General features: G+C 44.6%; 1 protein-coding gene across 1 annotated transcript in view; it reads left to right on the forward strand.

Annotated features, from left to right (window-relative positions):
• The window catches only part of STMN2 (stathmin 2), a 39,241-nt gene that overhangs the window by 7,293 nt on the left and 7,644 nt on the right, over positions 1-24,304 (forward strand). Inside the window, exons 2-3 of the mRNA XM_015425438.1 lie at positions 23,086-23,181; positions 23,860-24,032. Of these exons, the coding sequence (XP_015280924.1) occupies positions 23,086-23,181; positions 23,860-24,032 (269 nt within the window). The remainder of the gene's footprint in view (positions 1-23,085; positions 23,182-23,859; positions 24,033-24,304) is intronic.

Below are 24,304 nucleotides of genomic sequence, written 5' to 3' on the forward strand. Positions count from 1 at the left end.
TCTCCGCCGCCGCCTCCGCCTCGGAGCCGGGCGGGCGGGGGGGAGGACCGGCCTCGCCGCCGCCGAGCCCGGTAAAGGGGGGGAGGACCGGCCTTGCCGCCGCAGAGCCCGGCTGGGTCGGAGCCGGGTGGGGTGGGGGGTGGAGGACCAACCTCGCCGCCGCTGCCGCAGCCTCGTGGAGATTGAGGGGGGGATGGAGGAGACGGAGCTCTTCTCCCCCCGCGCGAGTATTGCGGGTCCCCCTCTTGTTCCATCTATTTGACTACGGTAAATCTTCATCATTCTGACTGTCCAGAATTACTATCATTCCCATATGTTTGTTGTAAAGTCAACTATAGAATAAAAAATAATTACCAGCACTGGTATATGCAACTGAAGCACCCTATTTCCATACAAAATCAAAGCTACTGAAGCAATATTCTGAACAAAATCTACATTGCTATTTTCATTACAATACGGCAGGCATTATTATGAAAATAGATTATACTTATTGTGAACACGAATATGAATAAATCCTGCCCAGCTTCTACAGTTTTTGAAAGCAATTACCCCATCTCCACTCACCAGTATCTTAAAGCATTTTAACAACTATTTTAAAAAACTTAAATTATCTGTCATTAGGACCTTGCTTGCTTTTTAACAATATCCATCACACAAAAGGGCCTGTTTTTTGCTGTGTTTCCATAGCTAGGTTACTTCCACCATACTGTTTTTCTCATAGCACTCACACATAAATCAGGCATTGCTTAAATCGTAGAATAGCCCAAATTACACATGGCAACAAGAGGTCTGGAGACATAAAATGTGGGTCTGCCCCAATCACATGTTAGAGCACAGGGAGTGCGGTCCAGTTTAACCAGTAGCATGGGCTTGTGGGTGAGTAGTACTGAACTGTCTCCATACCTTCTTGTTTCTAAACATCACTTTTCCATAGGGTTGCCAACAACCCAAAGAAAAAAATTTCTTTTAGAATGCATATCATAATGATGAGGGCACTGCATGATTGCAGTCCACTAATAAATTCCAGAGGTTATCAGCAGCAAATCATTATTAAATCACTATTGAAAGAAATCCTGGTTTGTGCTTCAGATACAAGATTAGGAACCACATCAGATTATCTTTGTACTAGCAGTCATTGAAGACTATGATCCTAAGCACACTTACATGGAAGTAAGGCTTATTTAAATCAATAAAGCCTACTCCTAATTAAAAGTGTTTAGGACTGGCCTGTTAATCTCACATATAAACAGCAGCTAATGAACGAGCTTTGAGATAAGGTGACAGGAATTGTTCTGTAAACTGTAAACCCCCCAGTCTACAGATCAATATGGTAGTGTACCTTCTAATCGGGGGCTGATTGGGAAATTAAAATGGCCCATGGTACTTCATCTCAGGGGTTATTCATAGTGTTGCCATTCCCCCGGTGAGTCCCGAGGATCCCCCGATTTTGGGGGGCCCAATCCGCCTTGGTCCAGCTGGCTGGCAGGAGAAGCCCCACTGCTGAAAGGCCCCCTCCCGGCTCCACCAGCGATGGTGCGAAGATGTTACCCAGGAGTGACAGCATCACGTTTCTGACATTGGGGGTGATGCTCTAGGTTTTGGGCAAAACTCTATGGCAACCCTATGAATTAATTATCTCCAAAACATCCCATCATTAACAGCTTTGCTCAGGTCTTGCAAACTGAGAGCTGCGGCTTTCTTTGAGTCAATCCATCTCGTGTTGGGTGTTGCTCTTTTCCTGCGGCCTTCAACTTTGCCTAGCATTATTGCCTTTTCCAATGTGTATTGTCTTCTCATGGTGAAATCAAAGTATGACAACCTCAGTTTGGTCATTTTAGCTTCTAGGGAGAGTTCAGGCTTGATTTTATCTAGAACCCACTTATTTGTCTTTTTGGAGGTCCAACTCTCCTCCAACACCACGTTTCAAACGAATCAACTTTATTCCTGTCATCTTTCTTCATTGTTCAATTTCCACAACCATACATAGTGATGGGGAATACTATCGTATGAATTAGTCACCCGCAACATATCCTTACACTTAAGGATCTTTGCTCTTCATGGCTGCCCTTCCCAGTCTCAATTGCCTCCTGATTTCTTAGTTGCAGTCTCCATGTTGGTTTATGATTGAGCCAAGGAACAGAAAATCATTAACAGTTTCAATGTCTTCATTGTCATCCTTATAGTTGTGGAATTCTCAGTAGTCATTACTTGTGTCTTATTTATTTATTTATTAAATTTCTACCCCGCCCTCCTGATGTTCAGCTGTAATCCTGCTTTTGGCACTCTTTGCTTTAACCTCCAGCACTATTTCCTGCTACTAATGTGGTGTTACTTGCATATCTCAAATTGCTAATATTCCTTCCACCAATTTTCACTCCATCTTCATCTAAAGCTAGTTCAGCTTTCCTTAAGATATGTTGTGCATATAGATCCAACAGGGAGAAAAAATACATCTTTGTCTGATACCATTGTCATTTGGAAATTATTATGTTTCTCCATTCTGATTCTGCCCTAACATTACCCTCTTGTCCAGAGTATAAGTTGCACATCAAAACAGTCAGATGATGTGGCACATTAATTTCTTTAAAAACCATACAGCCAAAAGCTTTGTTGTAATCTATGAAACACAAACTAAATTTCTCCTTAAATTCTCTCATATGCTCCAGTAATGATGATAAGTATGCAATATGATCTCCGGTGCCTCTTTCTTTTATGAAACTAGCTCAATCATCTGACATTTCTTGTTCCATATATGGTAACAGTCTTTGCTGAAAGTTTTGAGCATCACTTTATTAATGTGAGAAATTAATGCAATAGTCTGATAGTTGCTGCAGTCTTTGACATCTCCTTTCTCAGAACTAGAATAGAAGTGACCTTATACTATAGACTTAACTACTACTACTACTATTATTATTATGTATAATTTATCCCTCCCTTATTCCAAGAAGCTGAAATCAACTTGTTTCCCTCATCCATTTTATCCTCACAACCAGGGGTCATTTCACAGAAAAAGAGCTAGGGGAGCTCATTAGCATAACTCATTAGCATATGCCACACCCCCTGACATCAGGGGCCCGGCGGTGGACCTGCAAGGCCGTCGGGAGTGCGAGGAAGCCCCGCGAAGGCCCTCCCTGGCCCCAGGTAGGCAGGGGTGGGGAGAGGCAGGGAGGAAGCAACTTACCCTCCCTCTTCTCCTGCCTCCTCCTGGCTGAATGAGGGCTGGAAGCGGGGCGGCCGGAAGCAGAGGGCCGGGCTTCGTCATGTGCCCCGCCCCCCTGCACCTCACCCGGGGGAACTGTGTTCCCCCACGTTCCCCCCCGAAATGACCTCTGCTCACAACAACCCTGTGAAGTGCATTAGGCTGAGAGAGAGTGAGTAGGCCAAGGTCACCCAGCAGTTGTATAACAGTCAGACTTTTGGGAACTTTTCTGATCAGCCACATTCTGCACAGTTATAATACATTAATGTGTGTTACATGACAGCCAAAAGCAAATTCATAGTTTTTAACACAACTATTTTTAGGCTGATAAGAAATATTTCTGGTTAGTATATCTGTGGAGAAACCAAAAATGTAAAACAAAAAATTGTGTTTTGTTTGTGTTTTTTATATCACCCTGAGCCAACTTTTCTTACATTTTATGTTAAGTGAATAGTGTCAAAATACAGGAGCATTTGTGGAGCATAGAAGTAGAACAGGATGGGTATTAAGGTTTGCATTAATATTTTCATACAGCATGCTAAAAATTACCTTCAGAGGTTATGTCATATTATGAGGATTATTTTCTTAAAATGAGTAGCTCTTCCAGGATAATCTGGGGTTTAATGGCACTTTACAACATGAGCCTTTTAGTTGATTTATATAGCTTGGCCTGTAAAGACTGCTTTTAGGAGTTTAATACCAATCATCCATCACAAAAATGGATTTTTGAGGTAATTATAATGCAAGAACAATAGCAAGAAGGCTGGACTCAGAAAGTACTAAAATCCTTTCTATGACTCATGAATAAAAATGACAAGGCTGTCCTTGCTTCACCTTGTACAATGGGGCATAGTATAATTACTTCTTTTGTCTAGAATGCATGCACCTATACCCCACATATGGCAACTGCACCTAAATATTTGCTGTCAAAATGAAGTTGAACCCCTGCAGTGCTTGCCAGAAACTACGTTTAAGGTCCTGTCAGGCATAATGGCTTGGATCCATGCTAGTGTTTCCAAGGGAGCAAGAACTTGTGCTTGCAGAGCATGATTCCCCCCACCCCACCCCGATGACAGCCCAAAATTTCCCCACCCCTTGCATCCTGTTCCTGGAGCAGGAATCCAGGGGGCTCTTTGGGTTGCTGCAGGAGTGGGAAGGTGAGGAAATTGTGCTTTGCAGATGCAAAGACTTGATCCTACAGAACCTTGGATCTGAGCCCTTACTTCCACTGTGCTGCAGCCTTCTCCATTTCCTTCTCCTTTCCACCAATGTTACTGCTATATTCAGTAATTCTCTTATGGAGTGGTCAGTTGCTATGTTTCCTCATACTGTGCATACATAAATCAACATGGTACCACTCATGCACAATACCATTCATTCATATTTTTATGGTTTAACTCACTGGTGGCCACATTTTTGGGTGAGTGTCCAAAATATTAGACTTTCCCATTTGGCTGTGTACTGCAGTGGTATTCATCACCACTACCACATAGTAGTCCACTTTAGAATTTAGTGGTCCACTTGAGAGACCCTGAAGCATAGCAATTATGAAATAATGAAGTAAGATACAAATAACATCAAATACCAACCAACCACTCAATGACTATTTCATGAATAGATGAGTATACAGAAAATATCAAGTGAATATGAAAAATCTGCAGAGAATGTTGGACAGCAAATTAACTTCAGGTTCACAATAGAGCATTTTCAGCTCTGTGGTAGGGATGGTTTTGGCACCTCAACATCAATTTATCATGTATTTCACTCTGGACTATTCATAAAAATCACATTAAAGCAGGGGTCATTTCATAGAAAAAGAGCTAGGGGAACTCATTAGCATAACTCATTAGCATATGCCACACCCCCTAACATCAGGGCCCCCGGCGGTGGACCTGCAAGGCCAGCGGGAGTGCGAGGAAGCCCCGCCAAGGCCCTCCCTGGCCCCAGGCAGGCAGGGGTGGGGAGAGGCGGGGGGGAAGCAACTTACCCTCCCTCTTCTCCTGCCTCCTCCTGGCTGAATGAGGGCTGGAAGCGGGGAGGCCGGAAGCAGGGGGCGGGGCTTCATCAGGTGCCCCGCCCCCCTGCACCTCACCCGGGGGAACTGCGTTCCCCCGCGTTCCCCCCCGAAATGACCTCTGCATTAAAGGCTTACACTTGTTTGATAGTAATTCCTAATCCCGACAGTAGTTGGAATTTTGAACTGAAAATTCTCAGTGTGTTTATTAAATTTCAGTTTCCACAATTCTTTGGGGAAAGCTGCAACGTTATGAAACAGGGCTTTCTTTTCAAGAGGTGCCAGAACTCTCAAGAGGGAAATGAAGCTTTCAATCTGTATACTGAAAACGCATGAACTTTTAAACATTTGTAAAATAATTTTGCCAAAGAGGTTCCACAACTCCATTTTGGCACATTCCCCCAGAAAAAAAAGCCCTGGAGGCATATGCAAAAATAGCCACAGTGTTCAATGCCAATTGTCCTCAAGGTAATGTTACAGTTTGTAAAATCAAACTGACATATTAGCCAGAAATGTATGACCTTTTTTTTTGGCTAGGCAAACTACTGCAATGTAATTAACATTCTCACTTATAGCTGGTTTCTTGATTTAATTTATATTTACTGATTCCCTAGTTAGGATAGGCCAAATATTTGGACTTAGCCTACCACAGGCTATAATTACTCTAGTCCAGGTATAAAAAACTATTCATATTTCTCTGCATAATAGTAGAACATATGCTTAGCAAGATTTTTATCTCAAGTCAAAACGTGTATGAACATAGGGTTGCCAACATCCATGGAGAAAAATGTCCTGTCCCTTTAGTAGAGGTTTAATGGGCAATCCTATTTTTAGGTATTTATTTAGATTTTTAAAGGACATTTATAGTTCAGTTTCCCCCCAATGGGAACCCAGAGTGGCTTACAACATCATTCTCCTCTCCTCTATTCTACCCTCACAGCAACAACTCTGTGAGGTAGGTAAGGCTGAGAGATTGTGGCTGGCCCAAGACATCCTGAAGATACAAACCTGAGTCTCCTAGATGCTAACCAAACACTCTAACCAGGGGTCATTTCATAGAAAAAGAGCTAGGGGGACTCATTAGCATAACTCATTAACATATGCCACACCCCCTGACATCACCGGAAGTGTGTCCTCCCCACAGCCGGCGGCGACCTCCAGCGGGCACCAGCAGGGAGCTCCAGGCCCCGCCCTCCCGCACCTCACCCGGGGGGATGGCGTCCCCCCCCCAAATGACCCCTGACTCTAACCACTACACTGCACAGAAACCCAATGGTGCATTTTGTATCACCTAAAGTTCCAAACCATGTTCAAAGGCAGGGTCGGATAGAGTAACCTAACTAGGGTTGCCAGTTCCCTCCTGGCAACCAATGGGGGATGGGGGGAACTTACCAGGAGCAGCAGGAAGTCCCATCCAACATACAGCAATGTGTCCACATCACTGCTCACATGGAACAGAAGTGACATCATCATATCCACTTCGGTATTTGGGCAAAAACTCTATGGTTAATTTGGCTTCTACCACAGAGTTTTTGCACAAATACCAGAGAGTCGCCCCAATGTCCTAGATGTGAGGACATCACTTCCAGGTCACATGGGCAGTGACATAGACACATTGCTGCATGTCTGATGGATCTCCTTTTGGGGGGTAAGCTCCACCCCCTGCCGGCCAGCTAATCGGTGGTAGAGAGGTGGGTCCTGGTAGCGGGGACCCCTGCCTCCACCAGGGGGGCTGGCAACCCTAAACCTAACTAGGTTGTGATTTCAGCAGGGATAACCAAGGCCACAACTTCCTCTTAAGGAAGAATTGTAGCTGGCTAGGCCACCCTAACTTATAAATGTGCTATGTACAACAGAGGGGATATGTGGCCCCCCCATATATCTGGATTTTACATGAACAGCCTACAGTTCACATTCGATACAAAATGGATCTTGAAATCCAGAAAAAGCCCAGAAGCACAATCCTTTTAGCCTCCTTTTGTTGCTTCTTGGAATATAGTTGGATGAAATAAGGAAATAAGCTAGGTAAAAAAATCAGACCTGCTTCTGCTTCCATCTTGATGCAGATCACTGACAGCTTATACACCGTGGGTCTCAGTCATGTCTATCACAACAGTTGAGTCTTCCTCTAACGGAAACTAAAAGCCACCATTAAAATTTCATTTTAACAAAGTGTTTCCATTAGCTCAGCAAAATTATCCCATTAACTCATGTTCAAAGTGACCATAATAATTATGAGTCTATAATTGGCTTTTTGTAATATGTTTTAGCAGAATTCCATGAATGAAAATACTGTAAAATGCTAATTTCAGGCCTTCTATGGCACTTTTGGCGCCTACAAGGGAACAATCAATATTATTTACACCTTAATATGCAGTTTAAGAACAAATAATATAAATGCAATATAATTCAATTTGAGCTATGAACCCATTGAAAGGATTACCAGTTCTTTTGTACATTGGTCAGATCTCAGTCCAGTGTTTGTATACTTATGGCAAAAGAAAAAGGAAAAAAAATGCAGATCCATTTCTGCTTATTTCCGAGGGGTAGGATACATCATAGCCTCTTACTAATTCAGTATATAAAATCCTGAATGAAGCATCTGTTTGTCTAGCAATAGTATCTTTGGTCACTGTTTTCTCAATTCACATGCCATAAAATGTACACCAGGCAGCTCTGCTCTGCACCAATCTGAAGGCTGGTCTACAAATTCCAGCCTCTATCTACACTCTACCTAAGGCATGAAACTACAGAGGAATCACTGTCCAGTGACATACTTACATCTGTAAAAAGTACTTAAAGTCTTGATAATAGCTATGGTCAACAACAACCAACAGTGGTAAGCACATGGTGAAAGGTTAGATGCTGGATCTGGACACAGCAGGTGCTAAAGGGTATACAGGCAGGTGCATTGTTTCAGCTCTGGCCATAAGTCAAACAGGAAATCTGCTCAATCAGGGCAATGTGCTCTTGAATCCAACTTGATGGAATAAGATCTTCTATTTATTTATATTATTTATAGTCAGCTTTTCTCACTGGGACTCAAGGCAGATTACACAGAGCGAGTCAATAAAATGAACAGGATGGAGCATTCAGTAAGCAATGAAATAGGATTTGGGTTGTAGAAACAACTACAGATATAAAAACAGAACAGAAGCAAAGCAAATTGTTTGCATGACACCTTAAATTAAGCAAAATGACATAGCATGGCCACCTTGGCATGGTTGCAGAGCATGTGGCAGAGAAGAGCTTGCAGGCCACGGCCCCAGCCATAACTAGCCAGCTGCTGGGGTGCAGGCGGTCACGTGGCCACCACAACCCAGTTTTGCTGGCATGTAACCTTGCGTTCAGCCTTCCTCCAGCTGGGCCACTCAAGCCCCTGAAAGCTCCCTAGGCTCTATCTCTTCCCTCTCTGCTGCTGCTCTCTCCCCAGACCCAATTTTCCGGGGCTCAAGTTGGCCCTCTCCACCATGTAGTGGCTCAAGGTGGTCGGGCCTCTCACTACCACCCACCCCCCGCTCTAGTCTCCAGAGCCCTGGATCGGCCCCTGCCTGCCACTGCATGGTGCCCACCGTCATTGTCTCCTCTTTCCCTTCCCAGAAAGGTCCCTTAGCTTCTCATGTTTTCTTGCCCCCTTCTCTCCCTGCCAACCTTGCTTTTTCTCCCCACCTTTAGTTTTCCCTCCTTCCCTACCCGTGTCAGTCTCTCCCTGGGAATAATTTGACTGAATTGCTGCTGGGCCAGGGCCAGTTGCACAGTGGGAAACCTGCAAGGACTTGTGAGGAACACCTCAGTTTCCCTGTTGTCCCTTTCCCCACACTATTTCTTCTTTCTCTCCTCCTGACAACTCCTTTTATTTATTTATTATATTTTTACCCCACCTTTCTCCACAATGTGAACCCAAAAGAGCTTGTATCATTGTCTTCCATTTTATCTTCACAACAAGTCTGTTGGTGGGTTATTATTAGTTGGTGGGTTAGCTGCAATGTGTGTGTAATTAATCCAGGGCAGGCTCAGGGCAGCTTACACAAAGATAGTTAAACAAATAAAACAAGAAGTTGAATAAAACCACAATAAATAAGTGATAAAAACATTACATAAAGTGCTAGTCCGAATTGTTAGGGTTAGACCGAGTGACTGGCCCAAGGTCACTCAGCAACCTTCCACAGCACAAGTGCAGATTTGAACCTGGGTCCCCTAGATCCTGTTCTGAAACCCTAATCACTACACCACATTGGCTTTCATACCGGTAGCTGCTGTTAAACAGTAGCAAGCAGCCAGGCCTGGATAACTCATCCATGCCTGGTGGTAGCAAGTCACCTGGTGATTGCTGTGAGGCTTGGCTCTGATGAGTCCATCTTCAAATGTCAAAACACCTCTGGAAAGGGCTGTTCCCCTCCCTTTTGCCTTTTACTGAAGGAAACCAAGGATTCAACTGGCATTACTATTGTTGCCTTGGTGTAGTGGGTAAGAGCAGCAGACTCTAATCTGGAGAATCAGGTTAGATTCCCCACTCCTCCACATGAAGCCAGCTGGGTGACCTTGGGTGAGTCACAGTTCTCTCAGAGCTGTTCTCTCAAGAGTAGTCCTCTCAGAGCTCTCTCAGCCCCACCTATCTCACAGGGTGTCCATTGTGGAGAGAGGAAGAGAAGGTGACTGTAAGCCACTCCAGACTTCGAGTGAAGAGTGGAGTATAAATCCTCCTCCTTCTCCTCCTCCTTACTGGTCACAGTGGGCATTTGTTCTTAAAGCTTAACTGCCCCCACTGTGGGGGGGTTTTCAGATTTTTCTGCAAACTTCGGGTTTCCTCAGGTTTGTAGAAAGATCTATCTTGTCCGTTCATGGCTCCAGTCTCAGGATTTAAGTACGCACAGGTGTGGTGATGTTGAGAATTAGATATAGTGATATCTTGTTTCAGATGTCTGCAGCCGTCTCCCTATTACATTGTTTATTAGATGTCTCATCCTGTAGATTGTAGTGACTCACATTTGGTAATCTGCCTAGAGTCTCAATGAGAAATACCTATGCTGGTGGTGGAAAGTGCTGTCGTTACAGCCAACTTATGGTAACCCCATAGGATTTTTAAGACGTGGGACAAATACAAGTAGTTTGCCATTGCCTTTCTCTGCATAGCAACCCCTGATTCCTTGGTGGTCTCCCATCCTACTACTAACTAAGGCCAACCCTGCTTAGTTTTTGAGATCTGCCAAGATCAGGCTAGCCTGGGTCATCCAAGTCAGGGGACGCGGGCTATAAAAGCATAAATAAATAATAGGAAAGACAGAATGTATATATGATAACTGTGTGTTAAGTCGCCTGCTTAACAAACGAGTCAGAGAGTGATTCAGCAAAAGATTCAGCTTTATTCAGCAACTCGTAACTCAACTCCAACAGATCAACTCGAATAGCTAGAACAGCTTTAGCATTGAAGCTGTTCTTCTTTTAAACTCTCCTGGCCAATATAGCCACGCCCTATTTTACAATACCAACCTATGAGGTTGTATGGATAAGGACCAATCATAAGTGTTCTCTCTCATGGAACTGGATGTTGGTGATTGGTGGTCTCTTCCTGGGCTACTAATAGTAATTGAGGGATTAGGATCCTAGCCCAGGATGAAGCTTCACATGGTGTTTCAATCACTGCGTTTACATACATACATTGGCACATTGAATACACTACAGTATGCATATCACATTATGTTTTGGGAGGTTATTATGTCCTGGAGTCCTGTGATTAGATACCTGGCCTTGGATAAGTGAGATCAAGGTTAAGCCCCATTGCTGCCGTAGGAGTATTGCATAGCATTGAGCAAGGTTCGGTCTTAAAACTTCTGTTTTCTATTTGCTCCATAAATTAATTGTACCTTACTTCAAAAGGCAGCTGCGGTGGCTCAAGTGGTTAAGACACTGAACTGCAGGCTGTGGAAGGTCAGTAATTCAGCGGTTCAAGACCCGGGTGCCGCAAGACAGGGTGAGCTAGTTCCAGCTCCTGCCAACCTAGCAGTTCGAAAGCAAGAAATTGCAAGTAGATAAATAGGGACCACTTCGGTGCGGAGGTAACAGCGTTCCATGCGCCTTGGTGTTTAGTCATGCCGGCCACATGACCACGGAAATGTCTTCGGACAGCGCTGGCTCTTCGGCTTTGAAACGGAGATGAGCACCGCAACCCTAGAGTCGGATTCGACTGGCTTTCGAGCAAGGGAACCTTTACCTTACTTCAAAAGGCAGTTGCTAATTACAACCCACTTTGCTAATTATATAAGTGCTAAATAGCATCAGTTCCATCTATGACAGTTGCTTATTAATCACTATATCTAATCCTCAACTGGGCCCACCTGTAGATACTTAAATCTGGAGACTGGAGCCATGAACATACATGACAAATCTTTCTACATACCTGAGGCAAAACCACTAGTTTGCAGAAAAATCTGAAATCTTCCCAAAAAAATACATAGGGGGTTAACTCCCCCACCCCAAATAATAGAATCAGCACCTGTGCCTTTAAGAAATGAATGTTCTCTGCAGTGGTCTTTATGGGAGTTGCTAAGGGACCACAATAGTACTTTCAGTCTTCAAGCCTTGATTATTTCAGTGAAGGTAGGGGGGCAGGGCCCTTCCAGGGCTGTTTTGGCTTTTGAGGGAGAACTCATTGAAGCCACACCCTGCAGCAACCACTGGGTGACTAGCTACTGCGCAACCTCAATTACTCACCCAGGCCTGGCTCCAAAGCATCCATTTTCTCTAAGGAAACAGATCTCTGTAATCTGGAGAGCACTTGTAATACTGGATGATCTCCAGGCCCTACCTGAAGGCTGGCAACTCTAGGTTAAAGTTACGGACTAAGATCTAGGAGGCCCACATTTGAATCCCCCTTATGCCATGGAAGCTCACTGGGTAACTTTGGCGAGTCACGTGTTCTCACCTTAACCTACCTCAAAGCATTGTTGGGAGGTTAAAATAGAAGAGAAGAGAATGATGTAAGCCACTTTGGGTCTACCTTATGGAGAAACACGGTATAAATGAAATAAATGAATATCAATATAGCCAGAGATGGAAGTGCAGATAAACAGTAGGTTGATTGGTAGATGGGAAAGGAGACAAAGAAGCAGGGAAGAAAGGAGACAAAGAAGCAGGTAACTCCCATATGTGAGCATATGGGAGTTACCAGGAGAGAAGCAGGAAATAATGTAGGGTGGGGGGGTATTGAGAACAATGAGGTACCCTCTTAAAGTCCTTTTGGGTTCTCTACCACTCAATTCGGTCTAGCAGCCACCACTGTGCAAGTGGCCCATAGTTTGCCCAGGCAGAGGCTGCAAAAGGGAGGGAAAGATGGAAAACTGGGGCAGATCAATATAGGTTGGCTGGGAGTTGGGAAGGGGAGAAAGAAACAGGAGTAAAGGATAAGCTGTGGGGGTTGCTAGGGAAGGAAAGAGGAAATATTGAGGCAGGTTAAATGAGATGCCCACAGAAGTCATTTGTATTTTAACAGCAATCATAATTATATTGTACTTGTCAATATAAAAATGCACTTCCTATTCCGTTACTTCTGTATGTAGTATCACTTTTCCACTGTGTTTGATTAGAAAAGCGTGTATTTCCTGTAGCAAATTACCAAAAATTTGTGTGTGTGTGTTTTTTGGGGGAGGGGGGCTGTGGCTCAGTGGAAGAGCCTCTGTTTTGCATGAAGAAAGTCCCTGGTTCAATCCCAAGCATCTCCAGCTAAAAGAACCAGGCAGTAGGTGATGTGAAAAACCTCTGACCAAGAATCTGGAGAGCCACTGCTAGTCTGAGGCCCCTGCCACACGGCAGGGAAACCACGAGGCAAAAGCGCGGCTAATAGAGCCGCTCCAACGTTGAGACGCTGCGGCGGGATCCCACGGATCCCCTGGCCGCAGCGCCTCTTCTCCCCGGCAAGAGCAGACGCCGGGGAGGACGAGCCCGATGGGAGGGGGAGGCTGCCGAACTGCGCATGCCCGAGCATGCGCAGTACGGCCGGGGGCTGGGATGCGGCGGCGCAAGGACGCGCCGCCCGATCCCACGGCCGGCTTGGGGCGCTCCAGACGGCTGCAACCACCTAGATAGGTGGTTCGTTTTTGCAGCGGGGTAGCGCCATTTGGGCCGGATCAGGGACGGAGACGGCACGCTCCCCAGATGTTGAGGTGGGATCGCGTCCATTTGCTCCGCCCCTGTTCCGTCCCGCTCCCGTCCCAACTGGGCTCGTATGAACGGGGCCTGAGTAGGGCAATATGATGAACCAATGGTCTGATCCAGTATAAGACAGCTGCATGTGTGTCTGTTTGTGGGACAGTGACACTGTAAGAAAAATAAAGGCTTTGTGGACTGGCAGAATATCTCCCTTATATATAAAAGCCGAATGGTGGTGGCACTTCTCTAGAACATTCCACACGCTCCAGAATTGGTTGGCGCCCTGGTGTATCACTCAGAATCTGTCCCTATCCACTGGCTGCATTGCTTGAGTCTTGCCTCCAACATTCTAAACAGTTTGCTGTTCCTCTCCCCCCCATAGCCAGTCAGAACACAGAGGTTATTTGCATATGCAGCCTCATTGGCCTTTGCCTCGGAACACAGAGGTCGTTTGCATATGCAACTTGATTGGCTTTTGCCTCTAACATTCTAAACAGTTTGCTGTTCTGAGGTAAAATGTGTCCAATCTCCAGGTGAGGGCTGGAGATCACTCAGAATGACAACTGCTTTCCAGACGGCAGAGATCAGTTCCCCTGGAGAAAATGGTGGCCTCTGTATCCTTATATGCTGTTGAGGTGGCCTCTGTATAACAGCCAATGTGACGTAAAAGTCAGGGCTTCAGAGCACGGGAGAGGCTGCAGGTGTGTGTGGGGTGGAAAGCTGAAGAGTGAAGGGGAAATAAAGGTAGGTTGATGATTGGTTGGGAAAGAGGGTTGCCAACTCCAGGTGGGAAATTCCTGGAGATGTGAAGGATGGAGCCTGGAGAGGGTGAGGTTTCAGGAGGCGTGGGACCTTGGACAGGTACAAAGCCATCAACTCCACCCTCCAAACCAACCATTCCCTTATGGGGAACCATCATTCCCAAACTCCAGGTGAGGGCTGGAGTTCACTCAAAATTACAACTGTTCTTTCGGTAGCAGAGATCAGTTTCTCTGGAGAAAATGGTGGACTCATTGTCATTATACCCTGCTGTGGTCGCCACAGCAAATTGACACTGAGTGTCCAAGGCCGGGGCACCCGCCCAGAGCCTCTTTCTAGAGCTCGTATTTATTTCCACAACGGGCCTTTTTCCTAGTTTAATATAAACCTGTGAGCACCCAGCATATCCATATGAGGCCCCGGAAAAGGCACAGCTAAAGTGCGGCTTTTTTGAGCCGCATCAAAAGAGAAGCGCGGCGGCAGGATCAGACAGATCCCCCCAGCTGCCGCACAGGTCCTCCCCGGCACGATAAGATGCCGGGAGGAAGCCACGGACCAGAGAGCAAGGCAAGCCCGCTGCACATGTGTGTGCATGCGCAGTTCGGCAGGACCTTGCATGCTGCGGGAGAGACGGGCGCGCCAGCGATCAGACGACCGTCGCTGCAGCGGATTTTCCGGTAGGTACTAGTGTTTTCTAGGTTTTTTTAAATCCGCATCTTCAGCCGGAAGAGACGGATCAGGGACGGGTGAGCGCCGCTTCCCAGATGTTGTGGTGTGATCACGCCCGCTTGATGCGCCCCCGATCCGTTCCTCTTGCGGATCTAATCCTCCCGTATGACAGGGGCCTCACTTAGCTTTCAACATTCAAGAGATGGCTTTCACTGATGAGGCTGTTGAGAGATCGATGTAAATATTATTTTCATGTTCTAAAGAAATATCACCCTTGTATGGCCTGTATTTCATGCTTCATATCATTTGAATCTCTTACCTTCAGTTCCTGTGGTTTCTTTCTCACAGCCAAAAACGGAACTGGATTCAGGGTCAGGAACTCAAATTCATATTGAAAGCCTGACTAAACAATAAAAACTTTTACAGTGAATACGAACAAGGGGCTGGACCAGATTAGCTGGCACTTTAGTTGCACTAAGATGCACCACTAAATAATTAGGTGCCTGTCTGTCTGCACTGAAGCTACAGAAATAGCCAGTGAACAAATTGATTTGCAGTATAGGCAAACCCAATAATGGATGTTTGTTTATGTATTAAATGTAAGAAGGGATGCAATTGTATCATGCCCATTGTCATGATTTATATAGCTCCTATAACAGCTCTATAAAAGAGTTTCTAGCTGCTCATAGAAATGATACTTGTACTAATGAATGTCATAAATTGATACTGCTTTCGACCAGACCTAGTCTTATAGACTGCAACTACATCAAAAAACTATGACCATGTGTGTGTGTATGATAATGGTTTATAAAGTTATGCTTACTATTGAGGGAGTAGATTAAAAGATGGGGTTGTTTGTTTGTTTTCTCCTTCTGTCATAATGCTTGAATTCAGGATTACCCAATCAACTTGACAGGCAGTAGATCCAAGACACAGAAAGGGAAGCATTTCCTTACATGACCCAAAATTAACTTGTGGAACTCACTATCACATGATACAGTGAGGGGCACTGATATCTATGTTTTAAGGGGGATAAGCAAATCCATGGAGGATAGCCAATCAATGGCTATCAGCCATGATGACTAAATGGATGTTCCTCTGAATACCAGTTGCAAGAGAGAGCAAATGCAAGGGGAGCTTCTGGTGTACCAAGATGCTCTATTAGAAAGACCAGTGGTCTGATCCTGCACCGCCGATCTTATGTTCTTAGGACTGTAGGGGTCTAAATGTTTGAAACAAATAAATGCAACATATACTCCCTCTTAAAGGGGAGCCATAGTACTTGGCTTTCTTTTCACTGAAGGCTTAGTTGCCATAGATTTAAAGCAAATTGCTTCCCCCTCAAAAAAAATACAGGAAGAAAGCAAGCCAAGGCCAAAGCATGTAGCCAATACAACAAGATAGTGATTTCCCTGGTGAGTGCAGTCCCACACAGCTGCCTATGAATCGTGCAATTATGTGGAAGGGAGGGTGTTGATTGTGTGTGAAAGAGCACCAACAGGGTTGCATCATTCACATACAGCCATAGGGGGCTGAACCACAGGGAAGGGGAGTGAATCACTATAGACCTAAAGAGGGGAAGGGAAAGTTTCAATCTCAGGTCCAAAAATTTTCATCAGCATGAGTACCTGTAATGGCATTTCATCACACTTTCAGATTTCAGTTACTGGGGTATTTTTATCATTTATAACACCCAACAGACCTTCCTAGGCAGTTTAGCATAAACAGCCTAAAGAATTTGAAGAAACAAACCATGTAACCAAAATGGAAATTAACAATTAGAAGATTAACATCCAACACCCTAATTAAAGACCTCTAATTTTTGTTCATCAGTAGCAGTTGACATTAGCCACATGAGTCCTGGCTTCAAAGGCCTTCTGAAATAAAAACGTGAGAATAAAACAACAGAGAGGGGGAAGGAGTTCCTTAACCTGGAGTACCACCAGTGAAAAAGCCCTGGTAGCAAAGGCATCTGAAATAGAGTGCCAGCAGATGAGCTAAACAGAGGGAAGGGCCCTATTGCAGATGACAGTTTGAGTTAAATAATATGGCCACTTAGACAGTTTGTAGGAGAATAAACAAACTCTGCCCTGACCTAGATGGTCGACACTAGCCCCATCTCATCAGATCTCAAACTAAGCAGGGCTGGTCCTGGTTAGTATTTCTGTGAAAGACCACCACAGAAGTCCAGTGTTGCTACACAGAGGCAGGCAGTGACAAACCACCTCTGTTTGTCCCTTGCCTTGAAAACCCTATGGGTTCACGCAAGTCAGCTGTGATTTGACAGCAGTCTCAACCACTAAACAAACTCCAATTTGCCAAGGTAAATTCAGACATCACAGCAAACAGGAGCTTGATCAAACTGGTAAATTTTTCAACCAAGTCCCATTTGCAAGAGACGACAGAGGCGCCATACTGGTTGTCCAGCCAACAAATGAGACCCTTCCAATGGAAAATAGATTAGCTGATCAAACCACATTTGAATTTTCCTCCACAGGGTCTCTGAAAAGAAAGAGGATAGAAAGTAGACTGGTTTCTCTTACCCCAATGGAAAACTTGAACTCTTTTGTCTAATGAGATAGGTTACTAAAGAAACATAGCTAGTTTAGGTAAGACATTAACAGTGCAATCCTAGGAATCATTACTCCAGTGTAAACAGAAACTGGATTAAATCAGCATATGATTGGCCCCGGTCACACGGAGCATTAGGTACGCTAGAGAGATGGAAGATAGGCGGATTTTCTGGGAATGATCTCACCGCCACATCTGGGAAGCGTAGAGCTCCCGTGGCTCACCCGAGGCTTCACTCCGAAGATGCGCTGTAAAAAACTAGTACCTCTGAGGTACTAGTTTCCGGAGACCGCGGGGCAAGGGCAGGCGTTAGATCACGTTTCCGGTGTTAGCTCGTGGCATCCGGCGCCCGCCCATATCCCGTCGTGAAAACTTTTTTTTGTCAAGTCTCCACGGGTGCGCACAAGCACCCAACGGTGCATGCGAACACTTGGGTTAAAAAAACAACACAACCCCCCGCGGCACCACTTCTTTGCCGCACCACAGGAGGTATGATCGGCACCTCCCCCCAACCACGGGACATCGGTGGGATGTTGGGCGGGACGTTTGATCCGGCTGCCGCACTGTAGTTCGCTCCGGGGCAAACAGCCACGCCTCCCCCCCGCGATATCCGGCCCGTGTGGCCGGAGCCATTATATTGTAACTCTGTGGAGCTAGTGTCCCCAAAATTGATTTGGATCATTCTGACTCCTGAAGTCCCTTGTAGTGGAATTGTTTGAAGGAATGATGTAGTGGTTAGAGTATCAGACATGAAGCCGTGGAGTCCCAGGTCCAAATCACCACTCATCTCACAAGGGTTGCTCCTTGGCTAGTTTCTCTCCATTTCAGACATATCTCACAGGATTCTTGTGAGAATAAAACGGAATAAGAGAGAATTCTGTTATCCTGTACTCTATGGGAAACTGGCAGGGATAAACACGTAACAGAAGCACAGCAAGAAAGTATGGTGGGTGCTACAAGGAAGTGGTGGGTGCTACAAGCATGGACGGCTTCAAAAGGGAATTAGATAAGCATATGGAGCAGAGGTCCATCAGTGGCTATTAGCCACAAGGTATAGCTAGGGGCTCTGGGGCAAGTGATGCTCTGTCTTCTTGGTGCTTGGGGGGGGGTCAACAGTGGGAGGGCTTCTAATGTCCTGGCCCCACTGCTGGACCTCCTGATGGCACTGGTATTTCTGGCCACTGTGTGACACAGAGTGTTGGACTGGATGGGCCTTTGGCCTGATCCAACATTGGCGTCTCTTATGTTCTTATGAAAGTATGGTGGCATGTACCCCAGTGCTGCTACTGGCCATTTCTACATACATTCCATAAAAGCTGCTAATTTCTCTGCATACGCATGGTTATACAATCCATGGCAATGTATGCCCTGCAACACCCCCCCCAAACCCCTGCACCAAGAAACCCAAAATAATGGGAGTGCATTCCTACCATGATGCCAACCCCCACTATGAAGAGATTTCTGAGAAACATGACCCCCAAGAGGGTAAAAAAGGGGCAAAATGTGTTCCCTCATTTGTTTTCCATGTGCCTGGCAGGTTGCAGCCTCCTCCCCCCCCCCCAATTGGTCAACTGTGTAGCTCAGAGTTCTGAGGTAAAACCTGCCTGCTTGCACCCACCTCCCTCTGATTGCTCAGCTGTGGATCACAATGTTCTGAGATAAACTTCACATTTCAAACTTCACATCATCAGTATTATAACTGGATTTATGGAACTTAAATACTATAGCAAAGCACGGGTATCAGGCTAGTTTTTATATAAGGGAATTAACATTCACAAAATAGATAATTTGGATCCATTTTGTTAAGCATATGAACAAATACTATTCTTGTCTTCTGAGTAATACATCTTGGCAGAGTTTGCATCATCTGTAATGTTTGAGGAAGCTTAACATAGTCTACCGTTGGAAGCATCTCAGCCCTTGTGACCATTTCCCTCACTTGTGAGTCTAGAGAAAGCTGGATTATTACCGTAACAAAACACCTCGTTATTAGCAGTTCATGTTATTGTGTATTTCAGATGCCTTTTGTAAATTAATCCATGTATAAATAACCCTCTTACTCTGCAAATATGTTCTCAGGTGCCTTGCATATTCTTCAGAGTTTAATGCATTCAAATTGAAGGCCTGGATCTAAAGAACCACATAATTAGTACTACACACTCAAGAGGGCTTTGGACTTGGGCTTTTTATTGAATGGCAGTCCCACCCTTCCCTTTCTACTGAGAAACTCTTCTGAATTGTTGGGAATTTAAGAAACCAATTATTAAATGGCCTTGGGGGTCAGCAACTCAAAAGGGAAAAGTCACAATTTCCACTGATCACAGAGCTAAGCTAGCCTGTGCTCCTGGCCAAAATAGATCTAAATAGTGGCCTTTCCATGTTGCATGGAGAGGAACTTCAAGGCAGACAATTAAAGGCTTGAAACAACTTCGTATCATAAAGTGTTTGGGGTGAAAGCACAGTGTTCACAAATTGCTCTTTTTAAAAAAATGTAAGAGGTTGGCATCATGGTGGGTCAGCTTCAAACACTGCTAGGCATGTGTGTGTCCTGCACATTCCCAATTTTCCTTCAATCGTGCCAGCAGCAGATTGGATAATTATTTGTTCCTTTGTTGTTGTTTTTTAAAAAGTATATCTCTTGCCCATACAGTGTTTCGATGCAGCTTTATTAAAGTACAATGAAATATACAATCAAAACACATTTAAGTATCATCAAAATAGAGCACCACCCAAAGTAAACCCAAAACAAATTGCCATAACCTACAATCATTCAATCTGGAAATGCCTTTTGAAATACTACTGCCTCTCACAATTTTATAAACTTGGGCAGCAAAAAGGCTTCTTGTACTTCCGCTAGAAGGCTGTTCCAGAGAACTGACATGACAACTGAAAAGAAGTGGAACTTTGCCATGAAAGTCTGAACCTGATAGAATGATATTACTTCAAACAACATGTGCTGGAGGAATTGATACAGGAAGGGTTGATACAGGTAGATGTGTTCCTTCAGTTATGCAGGACCCAGGACATGAAAGCCTTTAAAGGACAAGGTCTACTACCCATTGACATAGTGACCCCATGGACTGGCTGGACTCTGGGGCAGGCTTCCTCTCTCTTCTTCCCTCCTTGTTACCACTGCCTTTAAACTTTAAAGGGACATTATTTTCTACTAGGAATAAGGCCCATTGTGGAAATAAATACAACATACTCTAGAAAGAGGCTCTGGGCGGGTGCCCTGGTCTTGGGCACTCAGCGTCAGTTTGCTGTGGTGACCTCAGCAGGGTATAATGACACAGAGCTTACCGTTTTCTCCAGGGGAATTGATCTCTACCATCTGAACAGCAATTGTAATTCTGAGTGAACTCCAGCCCTCCTCTGAAGATTGGCAACAATGGTTCCCGAGGAGGAAATGGCTTGTTTGGAGGGTAGAGTCTATGGCATTGTACCCATCTTGGAGGTAGCAACCATATCTCCTTCCAAGCCAACCATCAACATACCGTTATCTACCCCTGACTTCAGCTTTCCATCTACCCCACACACACCTAAAGCCTCTACCTAGGAAAAGTACAGTCTTTCTCCTCCTTAGTGGGGACCCAAGCAGGACCCAAGCAACCTCAGCAGGGTATAATGACTCAGAGTCCACCCTGCAAAGCAGCCATTTTCTTCAGGGGGACTGATCTCTGCCATCTGGAGAGCAGTTTTAATTCTGAGTGATCTCCATCCCTCACTTGGAGATTGGCAGCAATGGTTCCCCAGGAGGAAAAGTACAGTCTTTCTCCACAGTGACCAAAGCAGCGTACATAATTTTCCTCTCTCCCTTTTGATCTGCACAACAATCCTGTGAGGTAGGTTAGGCTGAAAGTCTGTGACTGGTCCAAAATCACCTACTCAACTTCCACAGCAAGAACCTGGGTCTGGCAGACCCTGCTGTGAAGTGCAAACTGCTATGCCTAGGGTAGCCAACCTCCAGGAGGAGCCTGAAGATTGCCAGGTATCATAACTGAACTCCAGACAACATATCTCTCCCCCACTGGAGAAAATAACTGGTTTGGAGTGTGGGCTCTATGGCATTCTATTCAGCTGAGGCCTCTCCCCTCCCCAAACACTGACTTCCTTAGACTCCACCACAGAATATCAAGGAATTTCCCAACCTGGAGCTGGCAACCCTAGTCAGGACTGGCTCCAATGAGTTCCTCACAAAGGCCTGAAAAGGGCTTCCTTCCTTTGCCTTTTTACTGAGAGAACCAAGCTTGGTTGCCTAGCAACAGCCACTGAGGGAAAAGTTAGTCCCGCAATAGCCAAGAAGGAAAAGTGTCCTCAGCAGGAGAGACAGCCATTTTGGCGGGGGGGGGGTGAGGGAAGAGTGTCCAGGCTGGCAGTGGGCACTCTCTACTGAGTCACATTGTAATGCTACAGTTTGCATCAACAGGAAAAAGGGAAGAAGCCCTTTGAAGGGCTAGAAAGAATGGGAATGTGGAGCTTAGCTCCATCACCCACAGTGGCTACAGGGAAGCATCTAACTGGATAATTTAGAAACCAGGCCTGGATGATATAAAGCTCTCCTGGCAACTACACCAATCTGATCTTCCACAGACAAGGCTGGGTCCAGGAGAACTCCCAGACTTTTAGCCTGGTTTGATAATGATAACCTTACATCATCTAATTAGTGGTATTTGAAGCTAAACCACTATTACTTCTTTCTTGTCTGGATTAAGTTTCAACTTGTTCCCCCTCATCCTATTTACCATTACATCTGGACACTTGTTCAGAACAGAGACAGCTGCATCTGGGGGCTTGTTAAAGAAATATAGATTGGATACAGTCAGCTTTTTCACACCGTCTCAGCCAAATGTTGATGACACCCATCTCCAAAGTTCTGGATGATCTTATATGTGATCTTATGCAACTGTCAGAGAATCTTGTGAGAGACAATCCTTGCTACTTCCAATGAATATAAGTACAGAGGATGAAATGGGACTTCATTCTGCTAGTTTTAAGAGGTTAGAGGTCACCTGTGCTTTATAGAGGAAACCAAGGCCACTATTCTGTCCCTCTTCTCACTGGAAATATCACTGATCTGCCTCTGCTTCTCCTTCTGGGCAGCCTTACCATTTATAGAACACAGGTTGAAAGAGAACAAAAATGTGTTAGAAATGAAAGGCTTTAAAGGAGGATTAGAAAGATTCATGGAAGATAGTTCTATCAGTGGTTACTAGCTATGGTGACTAAAGGGAACCTCCACATTCCAAGGCAGTAAACCTCTAAATACCAGTGCTGCGAGGCAACATCAGGAAAAGGCCTCGACCTTTATGCTCTGTTGTTGGACCGCCAGAGGAACTGGTTGGCCACTATGTGAGAAAGGATGCTAGACTTGATGGCCACTTGCCTGATTCAGCAGGACTTATGTTCTTAAGAATATGTTAGAAATGAAAGGCAACAAGATTACGTTAGAACTGAAACTGAAGGCCATCTCACAATGTTGATAGAGTAATGAAAAAATTATGTAGTGCTGTTTAGCCTGTGGTCTATTAAAGATTCTTATACACCAAGAAATTATAAAAAGAAAATTTAGGAGAAACCTTTCACATTGTGAGATCTCCCCTGCCAAATTTATGAAAGCAATTAATTTTGCAGATATGCCAGCAGCACTAATTACCATCTAAATTAAACATTCTGCAGGACAAGAAACTAGAAAGGTGAAAGATTCTAATAAGGTATTCTTTTATTTCAGCCTACAAGGAAAAGATGAAGGAGCTCTCGATGCTTTCTTTGATCTGCTCCTGTTTTTACCCTGAGCCTCGCAACATCAATATATATACATATGATGGTGAGTAATTTTTAGTGTAACCATTTCGATAGCCAAAAGATTGCTTGGACTGTCCGGAAAATGATACTCCCTCTGCTCTACTAGTTTGTAATTGTTGTTTAGTCAGTGATTAGATTATTAGATTATTTAGTCATTTTTATGGCTATTATCTATTTTATTTAGAAAAGCCATTTGCCACCTCTCCCTAAATGTATTAGATCTGTCTGCCTAAATTTTATCACAATGAATGTCTCATTATCACCCCTAGTACAAGCTGATTCACCACAAATTCAAACTAAAAAAATAGATACAAATGCTTTTTAAAAAACATAGTTATGCTGGTGTTCAGCCTGACATCTTTCACATGGTGTAGGTCTGTTTTAAAATATTATTGTAATTTATTGTGTTACCAAGTTTGCATACAGTTCATTTTATATTAGACAACTTCTGTGGATGGCAGTAGCTAACCTGCCCCTCTCCCAAGAAAAAACATTTTAATAACAACTTTTCAAAGTATTAGAAACCCTAAAATGTAGAATTAATGCAAGTTTTTCTAACATGGAAACATATGTAGTATAGGAATATAGAGCACCATACACATTACTGTTTCATTGCAGACAACTTTAATAGCCAGTTTCCATAACCCCTTCTCAGAAATCTGGTACTTTTGGTATAGAAAGTTTAACTTTACTTTCACAGATATGGAAGTTAAGCAGATCAATAAACGTGCTTCTGGCCAAGCTTTTGAATTGATCTTAAAGCCACCATCGCCAGTCTCAGAAGCACCACGAACTTTAGCTTCTCCAAAGAAGAAAGATGTGTCCCTTGATGAGATCCAGAAAAAACTGGAAGCTGCAGAGGAAAGGAGAAAGGTATGTAGTCACTACAGCAGGTGTGTAAAGAACATTTCAACATAATCCTTATACTAATGCTGAAGTTGCCCCCGGAGTGCGGATATCTGCACTTCGGGGGCACCTGGGGGGGAGGGAGAGGTTTGTGCACACATGGGCCAGTCCCCACGTGTGCACAAAAATAAAAAAAAGTTTAAAAAATTTTCGGGGGGATGTTTAAATCCCCCCGAAAGTGCAAGAGTGTCTCCTGCGCGTGCGCAGGAGACGCTCTGTAACTGCCGCTGCCGCTTGGG

Source organism: Gekko japonicus, unplaced genomic scaffold, assembly GCF_001447785.1.
Source record: "Gekko japonicus isolate JY-2015 unplaced genomic scaffold, Gekko_japonicus_V1.1 scaffold301, whole genome shotgun sequence".
NCBI classification, from domain to species: domain Eukaryota; kingdom Metazoa; phylum Chordata; class Lepidosauria; order Squamata; family Gekkonidae; genus Gekko; species Gekko japonicus.